The following is a 26,532-nucleotide window of genomic DNA, read 5'->3' on the forward strand; positions in this document are numbered from 1 at the left end:
CGGCCCAGTTTAATGTGACCCATCCCGTGATCCAACATTATGAGGTACTGGGATCTAGCCCTGTTAGACAGGCCCCAGCCACAGCTTGCATGTGCGCTGGCATGTGGTAGTCAGCCATGTTGCATGCTAAGAAGCTCAACCCAGGACTTGCAAGTGGGCTGGTGCATCAGTTTGATCCAAAAATATCTTTAGGTCTCTTCCCTCCAAACCACCAGGTCTCAGACCCCTTAATTACCTGCAAGTACAGTGGCCCTGTCGTTGGGTGTCCCTCAGGATTAATTCCTCATCTCCACGTACTATGCCTTATCCATGGATGTCCCTAGGCAGTAATTCCATACTCCCAAGATCCCTGAGCTCACTGCCAGGTGGTCAGCGGGCACAGTCTGGCACTGGTTGGCACTCTGGCCACCCATAAGCGCAGGACCCTTCCGCTGCCTAGCAGCATTGCATGGGGAGCAAGGATCCCCAGTAGAAGTCTGGGCCGGCATGGGTACCCCCAGCCCTCCATGCCCCACTGCTGCTCAGACTTAACTGGACTCTGCCCATCAACATTCATAGCTATGATTTTTATAAAATAAGTGTTTGATCTACTTCAAAGAGTTCATGTGAAAATGGAATTAAAAGTTTAGCACAAAAACTTAAAAACCCATGCATAGCTTTTTTCTAATAACTTTTTTTCTCTAGGACATTTTTAAGACTCTTTTTATATGTGACATTTCAAAGGCAAAAACAGAACCTGGAGACATTTCCTTCCTGGTTGAATGTGGTCTGAACTGAGGAGTACGGTACTTGTTGATATAAATCAGATCAGACTGGAGAAAGGAATTCATTATGTTTCTAACTACTGTGAACATTAAACTCAGCAGAGGGAACCCATGCATTTGATCCTAGTTTATGTCAATCTGCAGAACTCCAAAGAGGTAGGGAAATGTGGACCTCACAATTTACCCACGGGCATATTACTCCACAATTTACATGTACCACATCTTGACTTGACACCACATCTTGACTTGACAAAAACTTTCCCGGCCTACTTGTGGCTCAATAAAATTTTATTATTTTTGTTACTTATTTTTATTCAAAAGAATTTGTTTCCCTATCACAAAAATCAATGACCACACCACCAGCAGCAGCGAAGTCCATCGAGTTACGTTGATGGTGGGGATTTTGCTGGGGATTTCCCATGTCCCAAAGGTCAAAAAGGAGGGAAAAAAGGAAAAGAAAAAAATTATTAAAAAATTTAAAACCCATGATGACTTTGGGGAGCAATCACATGACAGTTTCCGTTTCTTCTCTTACTGTCTGCTGCAGACGCATTTCGGCAGGATCAAGCACAATTTGACTTCAGTAAACCTTTCATACCAACTCTAGCACCTAATTGGGAAAAAAGGGGGAATCAATTTAATAAAATTGTTTCAAAATATAGAAAGAGGTTAATAATCTTTACTATATTTATTAATGAAGAACCAAATCAAAACACATTTCTCAACTATTTTATAAAATTCAGCTTTGTTACTTCTACTGTGAGAGTCTTCAAGATAAGCAACATGAAACATGGGTGAGTGAACTACCTAATGCACAGTGTGGATATCATATTTTTCTCAAATATTTTGGTAATCTTGTACGTTCTTAAGAACATTTTAGGTGGTGTACCTTTTGAATCCATTTCCTTCTTCCCTTCATAAGCACTGTTTCTACTGATCATGGCACAGAATTTAAGTTTTTCTCTTTCCCTACTACTTCATTAATTTTCTAGTCCATCACCTGCTGTCAAGATATTCCATAGGGGTTCTTTTTTTTTTTTTTTTTTTGCACAAAACTTGTGATGTTGCTAACACCAAAAATAAGAGGAAGCACATGGCTAAGGACACAACTGAGAATAAGCATGAGATGGTGCCAAAAAAAAAAAAAAAAAAAGATTTTGTTAAATGGAAACTGCAATTCTAGGTGGCAAAGATGCAACCGTTCCCTCTACTAAGGATTGAATTTAACTGTGCTTATGTAAGTGTGTGTGTGTGTGTGTGTGTATTAGGCAAGTAGGTTTCTTAAAATAAGAGGTCACTGATGCGAACAGTCTTAAGATCTGCCAACGATACTCCACAAGTTACCTATGTAATTCTGAGCTTCTGGAGGTAGGTTAGCAATCCCAATTGCCCTAAAGTCCCAATTTGCTGAAGAATGCAGTGCATCTTTTTCAATTCATGTCTTCCTTAGAGAATAAGACTGACTTTAGAGAACCACTTAAATCAGAATCCAAATCTGCTGTCATCTTACCTGAAGCTTCCCAAACATAACAAATGCTAGTTGGTTCAAGAGCCTGGTTTGAATTTAAGCTGTCCATGATTTCCCAAAGAAGTTCCTAAACAGAAACACCAGCTATCTTAAAAGGAGACTGTTTGTCTAGCTAACAGTGTGGTTCTCCTTGGCTTATCACATTTATGGAGGGCATTTGAGGCTTCAATTTCCTTCTTTGGCTGCTGGATCATTTCCCACTTGGGATGTGTTGAAGAAAGCTGTGGTAAAAATCTGCCAAGTGGCAGATCGACCAGTTCCCTGTCCGTGGGGATTGCTCAATGGTCTTCATCTGTTTTCTAGTCCATGAATCCACCTAGTATTCATGCAATCTATTCTGTTTTAATTTTTCATGCATACAACCTCAACGAGTATCATCTTCTCCATAATTGCAAACTACCTATTCCTTTCCCCTCTCAACTGAGCCATGTCCAAGGAGATAAGACCCACAGTTTGGAATTTCCTAAAGCTCAGTACAGTTGTGTATTTTCACAGTTGCACTGCAGTCTAAAGATGATGTGAGTTTAAAGTGGAGACGTGTAAAACAGCTTACCTTAATTGTACCCTGACTGTTAGCAGCAATCAGCACATTGGACTCCTGGAAAAGAGTAAGCACTTTTCAGTTACAGACAGAAGGCTTCCAGAAAGGCAATACGAGAAAAAGTTTCCTCTTTTCCTTTCATTTCTTTACTACTCCTTAATACACCAACAGAATCTAACACCGATATGCCAATGCTAGCAGGTTTTTAACTATGACTTTTCAGTTTAAAATCCTTATTTTGAGGATTAAATTTTAGTTGAAAATAATGTTAGAATAGTAGAAAACTTTTGAAAGCTAAAAAATGTATATGACATAAGGACTGCAAAAGAAAAGACCAAAATCTGAAATAAAATTGCAAATAACTTGAAACAAAGTGAACAACAGCTTCTGCCAGAACACCTCTAATTCAGTTTCTCCCATAAAATAGTAGTAATTAACATAAATGATGCCAACATTTTTGACAAAGCTCTCTGGATAGACTTTAGCATCAGGAAAATAAGAAAAGGGCAATATTTACCTTGTGAAAGAAAGGCTACACTCAGCATATGTATTTTTTAAATAACTTTGGTAATTACTTGAATGAAAATACATGAGGTAAAAGAACATTTGTATTCTCTAGTCCTCAAGCAAGTACTGGCAAGAACCGTCACCACTATATGCTCCCTCTGCCAGAGCACACAATGTCAGGGCAAAACTTTAGCACTTCCTGCCATTTTCATTCTAGTTATCTTTTACTTTAAACATAAAGAAATCCGGCGAAGATAAGGATTCATTTGGGAGTAGCAGGTAACCAATTTTTGTGAGTTAAAGAGACTACAAGAAGTAAAAAAACAACAACAAAACAAACAAAGAAAAAAAAAACACCATAATCGAGACTTTTCATTTTTGGTTGAAAGAAAGCTTAGAAGAAGAGTAGTGAACTGTCTATCAGACATCTGGCTTCATACAACCAAGGCAATCTAGCTAGATCATCGTGAAGAAGGGCTGAGGTCTGTATCATTTTAAACCAAAGAAAGCAGGCTACTCATTCGTGTAACTGCTGTGGCAGCGACAGAGGAGGCCATGGTAGGCGCTATCAGAGGACTAACTGTATACATTCTGCCAGTGGAGAAGGACAAGTCATTTATAAAGATTTATTTATTTATATTGGAATGTCAGCTTCACAGAGAGAAGGAGAGACAGAGAGAAGACTCTTCCATCCGATGATTCACTCTCCAATTGGCCACAACAGTCACAGCTGAGCCAATCTGAAGCTAGGAGCCAAGAGCTTCTTCCAGGTCTCCCATGCGGGTACATGGTCTCCAGGCTTTGGGCTGTTCTCCACTGCTTTCCCAGGCCACAAAAGAGAGCTAGATGGGAAGTGGGGCTGCTGGGATTAGAACCAGCATCCATATGGGACCCTGGCACATGCAAGGGGACTTTAGCCACTAGGCTACCACACTGGCCCCAAATATCTCATTTATAAGGAAGGCAACATATAACAGACTGCTTAATTAGGATAGCTTTTCAGGAATAACATGAAAATGTATGGTTACACAGATTCTTAATAATTCTTATAAATAATGAAAAAATGGCTTTATATCTTCTCCCCCATAAATTCCATGCAAATACAAAAAATGTCCTTAGGAACAAATTATCTATCAGGATAAATTTACCTGTTACACAGATAAATAAAACCAGATGTTTTACTTGTAGCATAGAGGACTAGTTGTCATTCTGAACGCTTCCTTTGCAGTCGCAATGACTGGCAACCCCTAGCTGTAGCTGTCCTCTGCTGGAGACCAACGGAAGTAGCTCAATGGGCTGTTTTTACTTGCTAAATGAAATAAAAATTCGAGTCCAGATTTCTCATTACTTGCTCCTTGTTTTATGGAAACTGACAGTACTGCTGAAAAACTTTCTTTGAGGCTTAGCTAATAACGTATTCTTTCCTAATAAAACATTAAGGAAAGACTATGGAAAAATTATGAGATTTGTAAAAATAAAAAAATATAGAAGATACACATCCACAAAGAGTATTTTAAAAGTTCACAGAAATCAAAACGTAATATGCATTTTCTAGAACATTTGGAAGAAACCTTGCTTAGAACGTCGGTGACGGTATAAGACAGTACAATAAAAACGGAAAGGGGCCGGCCAATTTGTTAAAATCAGCAGCAAGTGGAGACATAGCTATTTGCTTGGATTATTGCTGGAAGATACATTCCTAGAGATAGATGCAACTGTTTTTAAATGTTAACTAATTTTACCGTAGTTATTTGTACATGCAAAGCATTTTAAATAAAATTTACAAAAATAATGTCTGTTTCTGGCTAGGAGAGAGAAAACGGATTGGATTTACTCTCCTATAAACAGCTAAACTGCTGAATCAAACACATTAGGCAGCAGTGGATCATGAACCCTGAAACGAGGAGACAAACTTGAGTAAGTCTTACAGTCATCTATGTAACCACACAGAAAGGAAGGGGGTTCCAAACAGAATGCAGAAAAGCAGAACACAGTGAATTCCCTGAAAAAATAATATTTTAATGTTCTCTACAGGACAATAATGAACCGAATATCCTCTCTGCCTAGTTATCCAGTCTGTCGGTCCTATCTCTCTGAAGAATCCTAGTGAGCTCAGAGATCCTTGTCACAGCAGCTCCAGGAACCCACCGAGGCTCCCCCTGCACCATGCCTCTCACCGTGATTATCTGTCATCGTCAGCAGGGCAGGCATTCAGGCACTGCACTGAATCCTCAAGTTCTGATGAAAATAAGGAATAATGTCTGCTCTTGAGACTACAGACTGGCAGGGGAAGTGGACTTTTAAATAGAAATTTCATATTTATATTTCAACAAAGAGTTCAAAAACACAACACGAGGGAGCCCGAAAGCAATCTTCAAAGAAGTAGGAAAGGCTTCCTGGACCAGGCCACAGTGTGAGACCGAACAGTAACTGCTGAACATTTCAAGTGAAGTCAGGCAAACGGACCTGGTCCTGTGAATGCAATAAATTGGAAACAAGCGGTTTCAGATAATGAGAAGCTGTGTGTGGGAAGCAGCTTACACAGGGACTGCTGGGACGGAAGCACTAGGTTGGGGTTTATGGAAACAAGGAGTCAGTGGCTGTCTCGCTGATGCTGCCACACCGGTGTAAGGATTATTTCTGAGAAGGCAAGGGAGAAAACCAGGGCAACAGGATAAGCTCTCTGCCCTCCCTGGGACTTTCTGAAAAAAAGTAAAAGAATTCTTGCAAAGGTGTATCCCTCCACCCTGCAGTCTTAGCCACTTCTCACGGGACAGCAACAATATCAGTGGTGACACAGCACTGGGAGTCAAACTGAGTAACACCAACTGAACTGCCAGCACCTCCTACGTACTTACCTCCCTACCATGTGTTGTTGCCCTAGAAGCCATAAACCTACCAGGTTGACTTTATCCCTTCTCTCTAAATTTCTCTCTCTCTTCTCCCTTCTTCCCTGATTCTTCCTCTGTAACTCTGTCTTTAAATAAAATAAAGTCTCTTCAGAGACCCTCTTATCTTAATTGGACAGAGGCATTCATTCCCTTTATTAAAACAGACGTCTGCTTACTGCCAGAAAAGATTGCTAATCTGTAGTGCTGATTTAGAGTCACCAACAATAGAAGATCATATGCACGCTAAGGGCTCTTACAGTCTCTGCCTCCCTATTTTCTTCTTTCTTCGGAGTTGGGTAGGAGGGTGTTAAAACCTGTATTCCAAATGTAACTGGGAACTAACAAGGTTTTTCTTCTTATGTTGATGGACTTTGTTTAATCTGCGTTTCACTCTGGGTCCCACCGAAACAGCACAGTGCCAAGGGATCTGGCCTTTCAAGTTTCCTTTCTGCACATCCAGGCTTGCTTCATGAACCGCCTCCCCGCTTGCCCTTGAGAAGAGGTACAGATAAAATACCTGGTTCTTCACAGTTTTTCTTCAACTGATGCTCTGTTAAATAAAACTATTCAGTTTCATCACTTCTTTTTATTTACTGAATCCACACTGTCCCAAAGCCTTTGGCTACCCCATAGCATCCTTTGACTTAAATGCAAATGAGAAAATACTCAAAAGTTCTGACACTTTTTTGCTTGATTCTAGTGGGTTACAATTGACTTCCTGACATGAAGAATAATTCTTTTACTAAAACTGTTTCATAGATCCCCCTCCTTTTCTTTAAAATAAAGTTTCCATTATTTTTGGATCTCAACGTTAAATGCATTTCAGTTCTGTTGGGTTTGATTCATTTTTGATTCATTCAAATACCTATTCTTACAAACTGGCTTAAATAATGCAAAATTAATCAAAATGCCTTTTGGTTTTTGGCTTACATCTTCAATTTCAAAACATATATGTTATACAAGTAGATGTTTCTAAAAAAAAAAAAGATACATTTCATATTTGAGATTTTCTATTGTCATTCTTCATTCTGGATCTTTATGAGAAACTCATGACCATCTATCTACATGCTGGAAATCCCAGCATCATACTGACAGATTTAAGAAGCAACTGAAATTAATTGGAAAGGCATAAGTGCAAATGATATTCAAATTTAACTCATGGGCAAGGGTCTTAATGTGATCATGAATATAAACAAAAAAATTTAAGCCCATTGACTAATTTTATCATCCAGAATCTATATCTGCAAAATAAATATGGAAATTAGCATACTTAAAATATAGTTTGGTATCAACAGCTCTGCTCTCTGAGAAAATGATCTGTTATATCTATGCAGATTTGCCTAGTAAGTATAGTTATTATACTTTTTGTAGAGCTCCTTTGTAAGCTGTTTTGCCAATTTTTCCTTGAAATCTCTAGATCAAGCAACTAATTTACCATTATACGCAAAGCACAATGGGGGTGAGGGATGAGAGAGAGCTCTTACATTCACTGGTTTACTCCACAAATAACACTGACCGTCAGTGCTGTGCCAGGCTGAAGCATGAGCCCAGAATTCATCCTGAGTTTGCCACTAGGGGGTAGCAGAGACCCCAGTGCTTGCATCAACACCAGCTGCCTTCCCCAGCTGCAGGAGGCTGAATTAGCAGCGGAGGGCTGAATTGAACAAGGCAATTCACTACGGCATGTGAGTGCTCCAAGTGGTGTTTTAACTGATGGCCAAAATCCATGCCCATTTTCATTATTTTGAAAGACTAAATTTGTATTTTAAAAAACTCACATACTTCCAAAGAGTCAATAGTTTGTCCTTTTAGAACAGGTATACACGTGCAGAGGAAGCATGGCAAGGAAGACCACATCCACAAGAATCTGCCTCATCAGAATCATCAGGTCACATCACACCTCCTTCCAGGCCTCACTTTACTGGTAAAGACTTGAAGCTTTTGTTTGGAGATCAAAGGCACTTGTGGTCATGATTAGAGCAGAGTACACACAACATAAGCTGTGGATAGGGTAGATGTTAACATTTTTTTAATGATGCACAGTACGACAGCTCAGTGACTAAATCCTTGCCTTGCAAACGCCATGATCCAACGTGGGCACTGGTTCATCACCCTGGATGCTCCAATCCTCATCCAGTTCCCTGCCTGCAGCCTGGGAAAACACTAGAGGATGGCCCAAAGCCTTGGGATCCTGTAACCATGTGGGAGACCCAGAAGAAGCTCCTGGCTCCTGGCTCTAGATTGGTTTAGCTATGGCTGTTTTGGCCATTTGGACAGTGAACCAGTGGACAGAAGATCTTTCTCTATGTGTTTCCTCTCTGCAGATCAGCCTTTCAAATACAAAAATAAATCTTAAAAAAATTTTTTTAAACAAATTTAAGTGGTGCTAACCTATTACAAATCCCATACAACTCATTGTTTTGACCACAGATGTAGTTACACGTCCGTTCAGTCTTTAAGTGCAGTGTCATCAATGCATTTGGCCTGAGTAGAAGACGACTGCTCCGTTAAACTTCAGAGTAGTTTATGGAGGAGACAGTTTTAGTGGCAAGTATGATCCGGACTGAACAGAGTGAGGAGATGCCTACTTGTTATAACGAAGGAGGAGCGAAACCCAAGGGAGCAGCAGACTCAAGAACACAGGCACATAAGCATGTGCTGTAGCACAGCATCCTGAGCCTCAGCCTGGAGGCCTGCATCCCACGATGGAGCGCTGGTCTCAGTCCCAACTACTCGTTTCTGATCTAGCTCCCTAACGCATCCTGGAGGGAACTATACAGTGGCTCTAGTACTTGGGATCCAGGGGAGAGTTCTGGGTTCTTGGCTTTGTCCTGGCCTAGCAATGGTTGTTATGGTCATTTGGGGCAGAGCTGTTAGAGTTACTTGGGGAGTAAACCAGGGAAGTGAAGCTTTCTCATTCTCTTTTTCTTTATTGCTCTGCCTTTTAAACAAACAAGCCTTTAGCAAAAATAAATACATTGAACAGAAAACTTTCAAATGATTCATTAAATGAAGAAAAGAGTGGATTAAAGGGGCCTGGAAAACAAGCCTACTCATTCAACAACTATAGGATTATAAAAACAAAAACCGAAAAAACAAAAACTCAAAACTGTCCAGGGTAAAAAACATGGAAATTTCAGAAAAACAAAAAAGAATCCCCACACAGATATTTACAAATAAACCTGCTGTGGCTTGATTATAGCACAGACTGGTGTGGTTACTGTATAGCAATGCAACAGAAATGCCTGTCTTGGGCCTGGACGTATGGCTCAGGGGTTCAAGTGCTCTCCTTGCACACACCAGCAGGCCATGTGGGTACTGGTTCATGTCCTGGCTGCTCCAGCTTCCTTCCAGCACCCTGCTTGTGGCCTGGGAAAGCAATAGAGAATGGCTCTTGTAAAAAAAAAATAATAATAATCAACTAAAAGCAAACAAGTTACTCTGGCCCTCCTGCTTGCTCTGATCCACTGCCCAGCTGACGCACATACACGTAGAAAACAGAAGATGTCAAAGGTAGCAGTACAAAGTAGCCAGCTTTTTCTTGGAAATAGACATTTTAATTTGTGGTTGGAAAAATCACATTTTCTTAAAGACAAACCGACTCTTAATGAGACAACATGTCTGTCTAACTCCTTCACATTTATAGATCAATTGACCTCTAGGCCAGTTAAGCCAATGCAGCCTCTTTAAAAAAATCATATTTATGTTTCCATTCTACTTCATATGTTAAACAAGCTAAGAATAATTTGAAAAAGACCACGAGGTACTTCAAAACCCAGAAAGATGAATATAGAAGCATTTATCTATGTATCTTTTAACATTTTTTAAAGTAAACAGATACTTAACAAGTATAGATTTTTTTTTATTTAAACAGTATAAGGAAAGCAGTGCTGAAAGTGCTCGGATCAGTACAGTCACTTGGGGAGTGAATCATTGGACAGAAGATCTTCCTCTCTGTCTCTCCTCCTCTCTGTATATCTGCCTTTCCAATAAAAAATAAATACATCTTTAAAGAAAGAAAGTGCTTGTGTTTCAAAGCTGTATGGTGCTGGAGTCCGTGTGATGGGGGTGGAAGACAGGAAGGTGTGAAGAGCGTGGCTCCATTGCAGGCAAGGTTGCAAGGAACTCCCCGCTGTGTGGCAAGGCCTGGCGGATGTCTCTACAACACCTGAATGCAGCTCTGCCTCCCTTTGCATGGACACCGGACAACCCCGCTGAGTATTCTGTAATCTATTTAGGCATTGTCTGCCTCTGCGGAGTTACTGTTAAACGTCAGTAGGAACTTAGAAGCTAATGTTGCTAGTGGCTAGTTTTCAGCCAAAGAGCTATTATCGCTGTTAGGGCTGCGTCCTGTGGCAATATGTTAATCAAGAGTGTTAACTCCCCCTTTTGATCCTATGCTAATCTTTTAGGTCCCTTCCTTCCTTGACTGTCTCAAGACCTAGCTGTAAAGTAATTGTGGTAGGAATGTGCTACTGACTGATATGCATCATCTATTGAAAACCTTTTCCTAGCCAGGCACCAGTTGGTTAACATTCTAGCCTTAGGTGAAACAAATGGCAGAGTTATCTTTGGAAACACCCACTTGACCATGACGTAAAAAGTCTGAGCCAGAGTTTGACTGATTTTGTATAAATAAAGCGGACAGCTTTTGTGCGTGGTCCATTATGATGATGAAGAGTTACTAGTGGTCCGTCTCTTTCTTTCTCTCTCTTTCTTTGCGCCTCATCCATGCACCCTTCGCGAGTTCCGAACTCAGCTGGAGCTGGACTCCGGCAGTATGGAGGGGAACGATCAGACTTAGCCAGCTGCCCCAAGTCTGACAGAGACCTCCATGTTCATGTAGGAAAGCTGCCATCTGTAGGCAAAAGGATTCTTGTCATTTGTCCACATGGTAATTTCCTGCAGCTTCCTTTTTTGATGTGTCTTATTGTTAAAAGGTTTTTTGTTATTCAGCCTCATCTTTCCTAATTTACTAATTGCATCAAATTCACATTTGAATCCATTTTAATGCATCCAAATAAGTTAAATCAGAAAACTAACATTCACATCACAGGAGAAGAATATTAAAAAGGCATATAAAACCAAAGTAATCTAATCAGGGCACAAAGCGTGTAAAGAGCATATGCAAAGCAAGGCAGACTGTGATGCACAAGGCGTCTCCCTTCTCACCGAGCCCTTCTACCCAACGGTTCTCGTTGACACACACCTTCCTCTTGTACCCCTGGCCACAGAGGACAGCTGGCTAACCGCCCCCGCCGGCCCCCAGCGACGACGTGTTTACAATAACAGACAGGACTCCGATGAATACCAAGAAGAGTCTGTGAGGACACTACTGTGCATTTCTAAGGACATTATTTGCAAATTTCCTCCAAATTACTCAGAAAGGTATTTACACAATTTTGTACTATTTTAGTTACACCACATATCACAGCAGAAAAAGCAGAGCATCTTAGACATTAAGATCAGGATCTGCATTTTGGTTCAGGAAGTAAATGGCTTAGGCCTTTTACAGGCTTAATTTCAACAATATAAAACACAAGATCTTAGTCATTTGACAGACAGCAATCAATATTCCAAGAAACAGAGAGCATTTCAAGGGGTTCCAGACATACCACCTCAAAACATGGCACCTGGCATTTAATAAAATAACTCACGCAACACGCTCTCTTTGACCACTCTGCTCTTTTCTCCTAAAGCAGGCCGAACAATTTAACCTTCTTCTGGAGCAAATCTAAGAGGCTAGTTCAAGATGTGCCAAATTTATACTGTAAGAAAGGAATGTCTGTATCTCTGAAGTCTCAGGAAAACAGAAAAATGTCTGAGCAAATAGGTCTTGCTAAGCTTTGCACAGTTCCATGCCATTATATCATATCTTTCTGTCTTAATTCTCAAGAACTGTTCAATCCATCAACCTTGGTATAAAAAATACGTGAATGCATTTTCACTTTGTTTGGGTGCTCATCTGAAGGCTCCACTATTATGCAAAACTTGTATCTAACAAGTGAAAGTTCTGGCTACCCTGAATCCCATCTGAGGCCTATATACTTCAGTCAGTTCCTGCCACCCATGAGACCCCAATGTAGTTCCGGGTTACTGCTTTGGGTCTGGTTCAGCTCTGTCTGTTAGCAATATCTAGGGAGTAAACTAGCAGACTGGAATTTACTCTCTCTGTCATCCTGGCTTTCAAATAAATAAGGGGGGAGGGGAAGCGGGGAAGGAAACAAAGGAAGGAGGGAGAGATGGAGGAAGGAAGGAAGAAAGAAAAAGAAATTCAACCATCACAGCATCTAGCCAAAAACTAGCTAGAATATTATAGCTTCTAAACAAATAAACGCTAGCCACTCCAGGACAGAGCAGGGAGGCAAGGGTCCTGATGAAGGTCATTACATAAAAAAATTCGGTTTTCTAATGTAACCACCTGACATCACTGGCAGATTCTAAACATCCAGATACATGAACCTAGTATTATTATGAAGCAATGACAGAGCATGAACTAGTGTTGGGCGGCAGGGTAGGTAGGAAGTTTAGAAATTGGCATAGAAGTAAGATATAGTAAAAGAAAAGCAAGGCCAGAATCGTGTTTAAACAGCAACCTAATTTTACATTATGACTTAAGATTCTAATGATTAAATCTTTGTACTTAACTAAAATTGATTTAAAATTTATGAAAATGCCATAAGACTGTTTAACAAATTAAAAATTTGATCCAACCTTTTCTATGCCCCAGTATGTTATTGCGTATGTTATTGTTTGTATTTACTGTATATAGTGACTTAGTGGTTCCTAAGAATGCGAAAGAGGCACAAATGTGATTTCATACATATTAAGAATATGTAAGAAATCAGATGACAAATTACTGAAAAAACATTTCATAAGGTCATAAATAGTGTTATAGTTATTCCAGACAGTCTCCAAACATTTCCCCCACACATAAGAAATTCTTTATAGCTGGCTAAATTTTCACTGAAATCTTTAATAAAAATAAAACTTCAAATAGAGCAATTCATTGCTGTTACAGATTGAGAACAAAAATGGAATTGAGCTTATTTTTTTTCACTGGGCTTAACGTAAATGGGGATTGGGAGCAGCAGAGATGGCAAGCTTAGGAAATAGCAGCATGAAGAAGGCTGGAGAACTGGCAGCACACACCATGGAAAACATAAAACTGGGGCAAAGTTTTTAATTTTATTGATATATATTATACCAAATTTTAAAAAAAGCAAACATCTGGGGCTGGCACCAGGTTTTTTTTTGCCTGAGATGCAGGCATCCGTGTGGACACTGGTTCAAATCCTGGCTACTCCACTTCCAATCCAGCTCCTTACTGGTGGCCTGCGAGAGTAGCCAAGGCTGGCCCAAAGCCTTGGGTCCTGTTAGCACAGGGGAGACCTGGAAGAAGCTCCTGGCTTAGACAGGTCTAGCTCTGCTTGCTGAGGACGTCTGGGGAGCGAACCAGAGCTTGAAAGGATCTCTTTCTTTGTCCCTCCCTGTAATTCTGACCTCTCAAGTACAAATAAATTCTTCAATTATATATGTATATTAATATCTAGGCAGTCTATTCTTTTTTTAAAATTTATTTTTATTGGAAAGGCAGATTTACAAACAGAAGGAGAGAAAGGTCTTCCATCTGTTGGTTCATTCCCAAAGTGGCCACAACGGCCAGTTAATCCAATCTGAAGGCAGGAGCAAGGAACTTCTTTTGGGTCCTCCCCATGGGTGCTGGCTCCTAAGGCCTTGGACTGTCCTTGACTGCTACAGGCTGCGTGCTGCTGGCCTGAGTATGAAGGCCCCAAGCAGGGGCTGCATCTCCTGCTGCAGGCTTTCCCTTTAGGAGCCATAGCAGGAAAGGCTGGACAGAAGTCTGGGAGCTTTTAAAAAGATTTGTTTGTAAGGGAAGGTTAGAGACAAAGACCTTCCATTGACTGGTTCACCCTCTGCATGGCTGGGCTGAGCCTGTCTGAAGCCCAGAGCCTGCTATGTCACAATGGCAGCTCTGAGAAACTTTTTCTTGTGCTGGCTGGAAGGGAATAGTGACCATTGTAAAAATGCTATACACATATTACACAAAATTTGTAAGAATATATTTAAAAATACAAAGCACAATCAATAAATTTGACCTGACACTTGTAGAACAATCTAACTACAAAACACGTATTCTTCTCCACTGATCACAGACTTTGACCAAACTACACCGTATCTGGGACAATGAAGTAAACTTACTTTGTAAAAATAATCTAAACATTTATTTCTCATTTTATTGAGACAGAAAGACACCTCCCATCACTGATTTACTCCCCAAATGGCTCCAAAAGCTGAGGTTGAGCCATGTTGAAGCTAGCAGTTCCCAGAACCCAGCGTAGGTCTCCAATGTCGGGCAGGAGGCAGGAATCTGAAGTAGGGCCAGGGCAAATCCAGTCACTGTGCCATGCCATGTGTGGTCTCCATGCCACCTCCACAATTTTGAACTTTAATATTTAAAAGAGACTGTATGGCATACTTGTCAGATCATAGTAAAATTAAATTGGAAACTCCTTTTAAGGAGTGGCAAATAAAAGGTGGTAACAATCAAAGGAACAAAGCAAAATTTTGTTATATGCTCCTTGTTCATTAACATTTCATTAAAATGCTGCACTAAAAGTCCTTAAAAATTCATCCTGCACAGGCATTTGATTTTTCTCTCAAAAGATTTATAACAAACAGTGAACAGCAATTATCGCTTTTACTGATATTTTGAATCTCCAGGTACGTAAAACATTTTCAAAGAAAAAAAGAATACCGGAATAAGAAAAAATAAATTTAGGCAATTAGAATAATGTGCTTCAGCAACAAGAGCACTACTGCTCTCAATGAATGAATTCATAGGGTTTTTGAAAACTATGAGGATAAATGAAAATGTGCAATATGAAACAAACTTTTATTTGGAACAAAAACTTTTGAGATCCATGCATATCAAGGATTTTTATGTGAAATGTGCATTCTGAAAAACTGCATGCATTTTCCATGAACTCTTACATGCGTGCATAGACAAGTGCACATTTGAGGAAAAAACAGATATTTGTATATTCCTAAAAATGTGAGTTTAGACATGCATTAGTGAATGATATTATTACATGAAATGATTGTTGCCCTAAATAGTATCTCAAAATGATAAATAAATATAAAAATTTTGAAGAGGGATTGAGAAGGAGGGATTACCAGAAGAACAAATTAATAAACATCTCTTGCCTCCAAATGTACAATTATGTAAAATAGTGTACAATTCAAATTATACACTATTTACCCAATAAAATAAAATAAAACTTACTGACCAGAATTTCTACTGAGGTAGAATATGCTAATCAGGACACGATTTTGATGAGAATTTAGGAAGTCTCATATCAGACCTTTATTTTACAAAAGTGAGCAAAACTTATTTTGTTACTTGTGACAATCTTAACATCTGAGACACTACATTTGAATCACTTTAGGAAATTCTGAGGAAGAAAACACTAAAAGAAAGGAATAACTTCATAAACTCAACCTGCTTTCTAAATAATCAAAGATTCGCAGACCTGGTGTAATGGCTCAATAGCTAAACGTTCACCTTGCAAGTGCTGGGATCCCGATGGGTGCCAGTGTGTGTCCCGGCTGCTTCGCTTCACATCTGCTCATGCTCGTGGCCTGAGGAAGCAGTGAGGACGGCCAAGGCCTTGCATGGAAGACCCACAGAAGGCTCCTCCTAGCTCACTGCAGCCATTGAGGGAGTGAACCAGTGGATGGAAGAGCACTTTCTCTGTCTCTCCTTTTCTCTGGAAATCTGATCTGCCTTTTCAATAAAAATATATAAATCTTATGATAAAATTTTTTTCTTGTTTTTATCTCTCCCTCTCTCTTGATAACTCTTTCAAATAAATACCTAAAATCTTAATACGAAAAAACAAGAGGACTGGCTTAAGATTACAGAGTCTCTTTTTGGAGATTTGTTTATTTGTAAGGAGGGATAACAGAGAGAAAGGGAGTTGGAAAGGAGAGGGAGAAAGAAGGAAGCTCTTCCATCGACTGTTCATTCCCCAAATGACTGCAACACCAGGTCCAAGGAACACAAGGCACTGCCTCGGGATCTCCACATGGAGTGCAAGGACCGAAGCACTCAGTCCTCTTCTCGCTGCCTTCCTGATCCTGTTGCTGGATCCGAACTTGAACTGACACTCCTGCATTAGCCACTGGCACTGTGACACATAACACCAGTCCTATTCTCTTTTTAATTCTAAGACAATTGGTAACAGGAAGCTAGACAAAAAGAGAGAACGGAGTATAAAAGGCTTAAAATAAGAAGCATCTCGGCCAGCACTGTGGTGTACTGGGTTAAACCGCGGTGTGTAATTCCGGCATCCTCTGTTGGAGTGCCAGTTTGATTCCTGGCTTCTCTACTCCTGCCCCAGCTCCCTGTTAAGATGGCCCGAGTACCTGAACCCCGCCACTGATGTGAGAACTGCATAGAGTTCTGACATCCAGCTCCGGCCTAGCTCAGCTCTAGCTGCTGTGGCTACTGGGGTGTGAACCAGCAGGCTGAACTACACATATATACATACACAGAGATATACCCACACACACACACATACACACACATATATGTGACATACCTACATACACATACATACATACATATACACAAGCACACACACTTACTTATACATACATACACACATGCATATACATACCTACACACATACATACATCTTCAAAACCATAAGGAACATCTATACAATTTTAAGGTTTTTTAAGTTGGTCAAATCATAAAAAAAATTTTTAAAGTTATTTAAAATTGAAATATTTATTTCACAGGAAAAGAGAGAAAAATCTCTCATGCACTGTATTAGTTTCTGGCAACAGATGCAGTTGACAAGTGGTGGAACCAGGAGCTGAGAAGAGAAAACGTTATAGCTAGATAAAGCCACATACAAAGACAGGATTTGGTCTGGTGGTGAATCGCTCACGGGATGCTTGCTGCCCCGGCTGGGATGCCTGGTGCGCCTTGGCTCGGCTCCCAACACCAGCTTCCTGCTAACGAGCTGCCCAAGGCAGCAGTGAAGACTCAAACAGCTGGCTTGCCGCCACCCACAGGGACTGTGTTCCCAGCTTCTGGCTTTGTCTTGACTGGCTCAGGCTGTTCTTGGCATTTTGGGAATGAATCAATAAATGGAAGATCTCCATATGTGTGTCTCTACTTTCCAATTAAAAAAAGGCTAGATATAAAAACATACCTCTTGTGAAACTAATTTTCAAAAAAGTTGGTTGAAGAATGGAACAATGAGCCACAAAAAGTTAACCACAGTTCTGTTCAGTTGCTAGAATTCGAATTCAATTCTCTCTACATTTTCTAAGTCTTCTAGTAGTAGGCGACAACGTAATAATGGAAGTAAAGATAACACTGGGATTAAGCAAACAGCTATGTGGTCTACGTGCACCATGCAGGTCTAAGTGCTGAGGGTAAATGTCTGCATTACCTTGGGTAACAGGTGAAAAAGGAAGCTTGGGGGTGTTTGGTTTGTTCTGACTCTGATATTTCAGTAAGCCCACTAATAACGAGCTGCACAGTTTAAATGCAGATGTTAATGCAAAGGGATTGTTTTCTCTATACCTTAAAACAACAATTTGGAAAGCACAGAATGAAAATAAAATGAGAACTAAGTAACAGTATGCTTTCAGGTATAAATGACAAACCCATAAAGTAAGTGGTGTACTTCACTACTTAAAAACCATGTTCTCAGGGAGACTGTAAGATTTAGGTTAATTGAGCTTTTCTTATCAGTGAGACTAGTGAGAGCCCACCCCCTACCCATGGATCCTAGAATTTGTTTTGCTATTAGTAACTTTCAGTGTTTCGTATTAACAAAGGGAAAAGAGTTGCCAGAGCTTAAAAATCCAGAAAAATGTAAAAGGACTGAAAGGAAAACATAATTTTTCACAAAACAGAAAACTTTGACAAAATATTTTCTCTAGGTAGGGACTCCTACTGAATTTTGATGTTGTGAAACTTATTTCTTTCGATATGAAACATAAAACCATATAAAGTAACTACCCATACATCCATATCAATCATTGCTTATGAGTTGACAAGCTGGTTCAGCCTGCCTTAATGCAGTCCTTCACTAGTACAATTAAAGATGATCATGTCAGTTCAACGAGGTCCTTCTCTTCCCCGACAGCAAACATGCAAGTTAGCAGGGCACACTGTTCCCCTAGGAAGTTGTCATTCACTTCATAAACACAATTTTTTTTTTTTTGCTTGGTTAATTCTGGTTTATGTACTCATTGAATACACTTTTACTGAACTAGGAAAAATAATCTCTATTAAGTATACTTCAGTATATTCAAACATTCATGAAGTATTGATTAAAAAATATGTGTTAAGGAAGAGTCAATATATATTATTTTTTCCTTTTTTATATTACCACTATGGAAAATTGTTAGAACAATCAGAAGATAAACAAGTAGAAAGCAAACTAAATCTCTTCCTACGTCAAAACATTCTGGATGCTTCTAAGCATCCTGGAGTAATAAAGAAAGGTATAGCCAGTGTCATATTTCAGAAGATATTTTCAACATAATTATTGCCTCCTAAAAAGGCAGAACTCAGAACAAAAACAAGGATCTTTAGGTTTGTGTCAAATCAATGCTTCATAATTCATAAATTATGCACAAAACAGCAAATTATGTAATATGTAAACTGGTGGACCCCAAGGAATATTTTTGCTGATTTTTATTACAATACTCATCACGAAATACTTAATGTATAAATATTTTCTCAGGGGAAGCCCATACAGTACTGGACATCAAAAATACAGAAAAATCAGACCTCAAACAATTTACACAGAGAAAAAACTAGAGAAGGAGGTTGCTGATTTTCTCCCAGCTGCCTGCCTCCTCCCTTTCCCAGGTACCACCACGCTCTAGCCTGGACCCTCCAGGAGGAGGAGCCTCTGGAGAGACGGGAACCACAGGTCCATGCCCAGCATCTTCTTTCCTTTCACTCTCAAGAGAGACAGGAGTTCATTCAGACTGGCCCTCTTCCAGTCAGGAATATTTTCTACAATGTTCTAAACCATCCAGCTAGAGGAAAGAAGGAAGGAAAGGAAAGAAAAGGAAAGATAAAAGGGAGAAGAGGAACAGAGAATGCGGGTGGGAAGGAGATGGAGTTCCTGTGCTGTGTTTGCTGAGGAGTTTAGGAATAATATTAACATAGCTTAATAAGGATAACAGTTTTCTACTAAATAAAAGAGAGAAGGCGAGATCTTATTTATGGTTCATATAGGCAACTGACTGGCAAAGCGTTCCTGTGGTGGACGAGGGAAGAGCGAAATCGAAGAGCCTCTGGGCTCTTTTACCCTAAGTCCTCTCTGTTTACCCTAAGTCCTCGGGCACACAGTTTAGGTCTCTGCGCTGCTATCTGTGACAAACCTCTTCCAAGGCTAGCCTGATTCATCTGTCCCTAAATGCCACTGTTGACATAATTTCACAAGGATCCTTGGGGAACTCTTTCTTTCCATTTCCATGTATTTTTCTATTTCTAAAAATTCATGGAAATGGAACTAAAAGATATTTCTTTTTGTGGAAAAACAATTTTGAGATACACACATACTTCTTCACACTCACCATTTTCTTCCTTGAAATATATATCTATGGACTGAAAAGTGGAAACATTTTGATAAGCATATGGAAAGGTTCCCAAGTGATTCTGATGGTTACGTTTAAGAACCACTGGTACAAAATGTTATGTACGCCAGGTAAGGTTGCTTCCGAAGTTTAGTGCAATCTGATGATGTACACAAAATCTGTTTCTAAGAAATCAAATAGCATGCATATTTCTTTAGAAATGTCTTTGAGAGAAGGCTGAATGGGAAATAATGTTAACATATTAGAGTAAGGAGAGGAACAGGTAACATAAATCTGGTGAAAATATTAGCTAGTAGTAATATGAATTTCCATATTCACATTTAGAAATTGTTGTCTTTGAAAACAGGCAAAATAGGCTGGAATAGCTACATATACATATGTATGTATGTATGTATGTATATCCCCCAAATAAAAATAGTAATTCTGAAATGATTACATAGGTCCACATGGATAGCTCATGTCAGGAGATGAGCTTCCTTCAGCCTGACATGATCCTGATGGTGTCATATAATGTCATACAGGTTCCAGTACGTCTATACTAGACAGCAAAAATATTCTGCACCTTGATGACTACCTTTCTTTGGTTTCAAATAATTACTATGCAATTATACATGAAACAACGATAAAGTCCATGCCTGAAGGTATGTATTATTAATTTCAGCACATGTTATTCATGATTTAAGCTTCTATTTTTAAGAATATAAAGAGAGTAACTCTCACGTTACATCATAGCTATGGTTCTGAGAATCATACTTCTCAATCAACTCATTCCCACTCCTTCTTGCTCTTTTATTCATTTCATTAATTTTTACCAAAAAAAAAAATTTTTTTAATTCACTCCTTAACCACAGCTTAATTCACTACTGAACCATAATATTCAACAAGAAAAAAAGACTACCATCGTTACAAGAGTACAAATATGTACTAAAAAAGATAATCAGATTACTAGATTTCCATTTCATTCCTATTACTTCTTTGTAGTCTATATTCACTGCCACATTAACAGAAAATAGAATATCTTTTTGCAACTGGCTTATTTCACTAAGCAAAATGGATTTCCATTGCATCTATTTTCTGTGCTTCTAAGATAAGATTTCACTCTATTTATTTCTATTAGAAAGTCAAATACACAGAGAAGGAGAAGAGACAGAGAGCAAGATCTTCCATCTGCTGATTCACTCCCCAAGTGGCAAGGCTTTTGGCTGTGCTGGACTGCTTTCCCAGGCCATAAGCAGGGAGCAGGATGGGAAGCGGGACGGCCAGGATACTAACTGGTGCCCACATAGCATTCTGGTGCTTGTAAGGCAAGGACTTCAGTCACTAGACTACCACACTGGGGGCCTGATTTCACTCCATTTTATGGGTGAGTAATGTTCCATAGCCTTTCATAAACTGTAAAAATCTCAGTTATAATTCATTTTAGCATTTATTCTTTTTTACTCTTCTAGATTCTTTTATTCTTCTGTATAGCTTATTAAACATGATGCTTTTACTTATTCCTGCACTATTTTCAAATTTTTTTCTGCCCATGCTTCTTTCTATATATTTTCTCCTAACTTACCACACCTATGAGTTCATTAATTCTTCTTCTATCTTGTATTCAACTCACTGAGTTTTGAGTTTTGGTAATTATATTTTTTAGCTTAGGATCTTCATTTAAGAAGTTTGCCAAGTTCCCATTTTCAACCCTGTCTTTCATCTTAGCATTCACATACTTTTAAGCTATGGCCAATCACTCTTACATCCACTGCCGTTGGGACTGTTTACACTGTATGTTGCTTACACTGGGTTTTCATGCTGTCATTTCAGCTTCAATGTTTGATTATGCCCTGGTTATATTTGCAAAGATAATGAAAAAAAAAAACATAAAATCCTAAATGTTATTTGCTTTCTGAGAGAATTTAAATTTGTATCCTATTAACGTTAGGAATCCAAGGTCATCTCAGTTCAGCAATTTCAGTGGTTGATACGAAATGAAACTGAATTACAATTATTATAAAAGCTTATCTCCTACTGCTTTACCCGAGGGTACAATCCATCGAGGACTTACAGCAAACCCACAATGACAGGCACTGAGCTACACTACCAGTGTCTCTATAAGTTGAGATCATACTTCACTCATCTTACCAACACTAACAAATGCTCCAAGGCAGAGTAGATTTAAAAGCCTGGCTCTCATGTCTAGTCTGTTATTTTTTTCCTTTCTGCCTTATTTGGTTTCTAATGTCAAATGGGCTTTTTATTTTTAAAATAAACACCTGCTTCAACTTTTCCAATTTTACTTAGAGGAAGGGTTGTTCTAAATTACTTGGTCTGTCATTATCAAAGCTGGAAGATGATTCACAGAGTTTTAAACAAGAATAATGGAATATCTATTTAAAGTGAAACTGTACCTGGCACTCAGATATTTTAAGTCAACATGAAGTCAGAATGCCTCATCTCTCGGATAACGCCAATCATGTAAGTACCTAAAACACTGTTTTTAAAAAGGTGACATATGTGGGTGCTTATTGTTTACATAAGTCAAGGCAGTTACAAATCATTATTTTAAAATGTGTAAGTGAAAATATTGAGGAAATAATCTTTTCACAACCTAGTAATCTAACTTTCTCATTAAGAAACTGAATGCCTTGAACATTGTTGTATATTCTGTAGCCAGCTGCTGTACGATGAAATCGCTTTTAATTCGGTACACTCTGCTTCCCCTGCATCAATCCTTTCTCTTTCTGTTAAGCATCACCTCAGCTGAATGCTTGGGAGCACATAACTGGACACGGTCACCAAGCAGGGCAGGACACAGGGCACACTGCAGGAGGCTTCAGTCTCAGAGGGGAGGAGATGCCGTCTTCTTAGACGGAGGGAGGTGTGGGTCTGGGGGTGGGAGGAGGGGCAGTGATGGGGAAGATGATGATGGATATGTAGCAAAGATTCCACTAGATAGGAAGAGTAACTTTTAAATGCTCAAAAGCAGAGTAGACAACAATCAACTCCCTACTTCAAAATAAGCAGTAGGGAGGAGTCTGAACATACCCAGAACAGATAAATAAGTGTCTGAGATGACGCCAATGAGCCCGATCTGATCACGGATACGACACTCGGGCACTGAGATGTCACCTTGCACTCCATCAACACAGGCAGCATAAATGAACTGGAAATTTAGAAATCACATGCAAAGACAACCATGTATAAATACAGCACTCTGTGATATGTGAGCACTTACCCCATCGGGCAACGCTCTCCAGCAAACAGCGCTAACAAACTCATTGGTGTCATCTTCCTTCCGGTCTTTGTCCAAAACACTTTTGACTGTATCAAACTTAAAAGTTAGCAAAGTCTTAGAAAGTCCTTTATAGTACAGGTAGAGGGAGTTGTTTTCACTTCCTGAAAATAAATTAAAATAGCTTTTCAGAATGAAAACTGGAATAAGGATATTACTCTGAAACAATAATTATCATACAATGTTTTTAGCATAAAAAGCAGTATGCTTTATGGAAAGATTTGAAAGACCAGCTCACATGGCTAAGGGAGGGCCTCATGTGAGAAAACAATTCCTAGACAAAAGCAACAGTTAGTACTCTGAAGAGAGAAATCAGTGCTATGGGGTAAAGCTGCACTGTTAATTCTGAGGCTGAAACTGCCATGGAGAGATGTAGCACAGGCCTAAATAAACAAAATTTTGCTATTACAACAAGAATTTTAAATTACATCTAGAACAATTTGCATCTAGAGAGGTTAAAAAACACGTTGCACTTGAAGGGCTAATGTGCTTCTAGTATATTTTGAGGAAAGTCAATAATAAGTCTATTGTATTACTTTTAGTGCAGAGCCCATCATGCACCAGCGTAGAGTCCCTGGGCAAGCAGGCCACACTCACCACAAGCTATGTAGTCTCCGTTAGAAGCGAGACCTACAAAGTTCTTCTCATTGATATGACCCTTGAAGGAACGCAGACAGTACGGTTTCCCCACATTCCACAGTTTTAGTTGGCTATCTGTTGATCTGAGGCAAAAAAAACACAGATTGGCACAGATACGAGATTGTACACATGGCATGGCACGCATCACTACTGTTCACGAGCACTCTGGTTAAGAGCAGACTCTGGAGCCAGACCAGCCGAGGCAGAAAGTTCAATCTGCCATTAACCTGCCTTCCAACCACGGGCAAGTTGTGAGACCTAGTGTCTCAGATGATTGTCAACTGAATGTAAAACATTATTTCTACTTTGTAGGATTAAGTAAATTCATTTGAAATGCTTTCTGTGGTGCCTGGGCATGAAATACTCAATAAACATTACCTCCTAATACTACCACTCCTCCACCACCATCAAACAATGAACGCCATCTGTACTGGGAGTTCTGTGTAACTCCAGGGACACACCTGTTCCTCTGGAATTCTTCATATAAACTACAGCTCAGTCTTACACATAGGTGTGGGATAATTACAGGATAATTACAGGGTCTATGAAATGTCCTTTATTTTGCTGAAAGAGTATGCAAGTTATTTTTAAAACAAAACTAAAATCACATCATTAATATAGACACTCCTGGTATTTTTGTCATATACAAAAATAATGTTAGGGTATTTAGAAAATATTCGCTTTCTCTGACTTCCTGTCAAAAAAGGGGAACAATTTACTCATAAACATGCTTTCACCAATGAACAACTTCTTTCACATTTTTCTCCACAATAAAAATATTTCTGGGGCCCAGTGGCGTGGCCTAGCGGCTAAAGTCCTCGCCTTGAATGCGCTGGGATCCCATATGGGCGCCAGTTCTAATCCCGGCAGCTCCACTTCCCATCCAGCTCCCTGCCTGTAGCCTGGGAAAGCAGTCGAGGACGGCCCAAAGCTTTGGGACCCTGCACCCACATGGGAGACCCGGAAGAGGCTCCTGGCTTTGGATCGGCATAGCATCGGCCGTTGCGCTCACGTGGGGAGTGAATCATCGGACGGAAGATCTTCCTCTCTGTCTCTCCTCTCTGTATATCTGCCTTTCCAATAAAAAAAAATAATAAAAATAAATCTTCAAATTAAAGAATCAAAATGGAAGATTAAGTACTATCTACTTTTAGCTTTATTTAGAGAAACTGAGGTTTGGAGGGTTAATGACATTTCCAAGTAATTTCCAAGGTAATTGATAGAATCAAGGTTAACACTGACTTGAGGGGCCAAACTCCTAAACGATTAATGCCTTTGTCTTTTTTTAACCTAATATTTATTCTTAAGCATTGTTTTCATTTGTTTTCACTGACCACTGTTGCACATGTCCCTCTATATAGCCTGTATACTATAATGATTCAAAGATATCTGGAAATCATCATGATTTATAAAAAATAAAAGATTTTGTGAAAATACATATTAATATCTCCTTTAATAAAGTCACCTAAGATTTTCAACTTATTTGATTGAAACACACATATTCCAGTCAACCGAAATCAAAATAATTGATTTAATATTTATAAATCATAATTCAAGAAAAATATTTTTTGCCATACAAACTGCCAACCATATTTGAATATAAAAGTTTTAATTATTTTTGTACCTGATTTTTTACTTTTTACAACACAATTTAAAATTGACAACTAATGCTTGCAATGAAGGAATCTCAACTGAACTTGAACTGTGGTTATGCAGCAAGGTGGAGGAATCCGCCATGGGGAGAGGGTTGTGGGAGGGGCGGGGGAAATCCCAGTGCCTAAAAAACTGTATCACATAATACAATGTTATTAACAATAAAAAAATTGACAACTAATGATCTCTATTTTCCTTAGAGAGTTAAGTTTCCACTTTATTTTTTCCCTCTTCTGTAACTCAATTCAATTTACCTCACCAAACCTATTCAAATTACCAAGTTCTTGTTTAGCACAATTAATGCAGAGGTATTTGTTATGGGAAATACCAAATATAAGACAAAGTCATTAAAAGCATATGAAGAGATAAAAAATCGTGATTTTTAAAAATGATTTATTGATTGTTCCTGGAAAGACAGATCAGATTTACAACGGGGAGACAGAAAGAATGATGTTCTGCCAACTGGTTCACTCTGCAAATGGCCACAATGGCTGGAACTGAGCTGTTCTGAAGCCAGATGCCAGGCGCGAGAAGCCTCTTCCAGGTCTCCCCAAGACAGATTCCCAAGGCTTTGGGTCATCCTGTGCTGCTTCCCAGGCTATGAACAAGGAGCTGGAAGTGGAGGAACTGGGAAATGAACCAGCACCCATATGGAATATCAGTGATTGCAAAGTAAAGATTTAGCCTTTGAGGCATTGTACTGGGACCGAAGACAACACATGATTTTAAAGGATATAACAGCAACCTTGAGTAGAAACAGTACTAATGGAAAAAAAAAAAAGAGAGAGAGAGAGCATTTACTAATGAGCACTTCCTAGGGTTACATGACTGCAGAGAAGGTGGCAGGGCCTGTATTATGCTGGACCAGGGTAATATGAATTTAAGAAAGGAGTAGGTGGGAGGGCCTGCATTGCTAGAAATGCTTGGTTGAAGTTCTGACATTCACTGACCTTACTGGCCTCTAACACTTTCCAAGCAGTGAGATCTGGAAGCTTAGCTTTGTTAGTTTCAGATGGCTTTTCTTTTTTTGTTGTTGTTTTATATATTTTTTTTTATTAATTACATTGCATTAT

General features: G+C 39.3%; 1 protein-coding gene and 1 non-coding gene across 3 annotated transcripts in view; both read right to left on the reverse strand.

The window, feature by feature from the left end:
• Positions 1-1,034: 1,034 nt before the first annotated feature.
• Positions 1,035-26,532, reverse strand: part of COP1 (COP1 E3 ubiquitin ligase) — a 132,002-nt gene continuing 106,504 nt past the window's right edge. For both annotated transcript variants that reach the window (XM_040984307.1, XM_040984306.1), the window contains exons 17-20: positions 23,765-23,889; positions 23,111-23,271; positions 2,846-2,890; positions 1,035-1,374 (exon numbers count right to left, since the gene is read on the reverse strand). In XM_040984307.1, the coding sequence (XP_040840241.1) occupies positions 1,357-1,374; positions 2,846-2,890; positions 23,111-23,271; positions 23,765-23,889 (349 nt within the window). In that variant the 3' untranslated portion in view covers positions 1,035-1,356. The remainder of the gene's footprint in view (positions 1,375-2,845; positions 2,891-23,110; positions 23,272-23,764; positions 23,890-26,532) is intronic.
• Positions 11,007-11,147, reverse strand: LOC121159359. The gene has a single exon (XR_005884352.1).

This window comes from Ochotona curzoniae, unplaced genomic scaffold, assembly GCF_017591425.1.
Source record: "Ochotona curzoniae isolate NIBS_2020 unplaced genomic scaffold, NIBS_Ocur_1.0 contig_4105, whole genome shotgun sequence".
Classification (NCBI taxonomy): Eukaryota; Metazoa; Chordata; class Mammalia; order Lagomorpha; family Ochotonidae; genus Ochotona; species Ochotona curzoniae.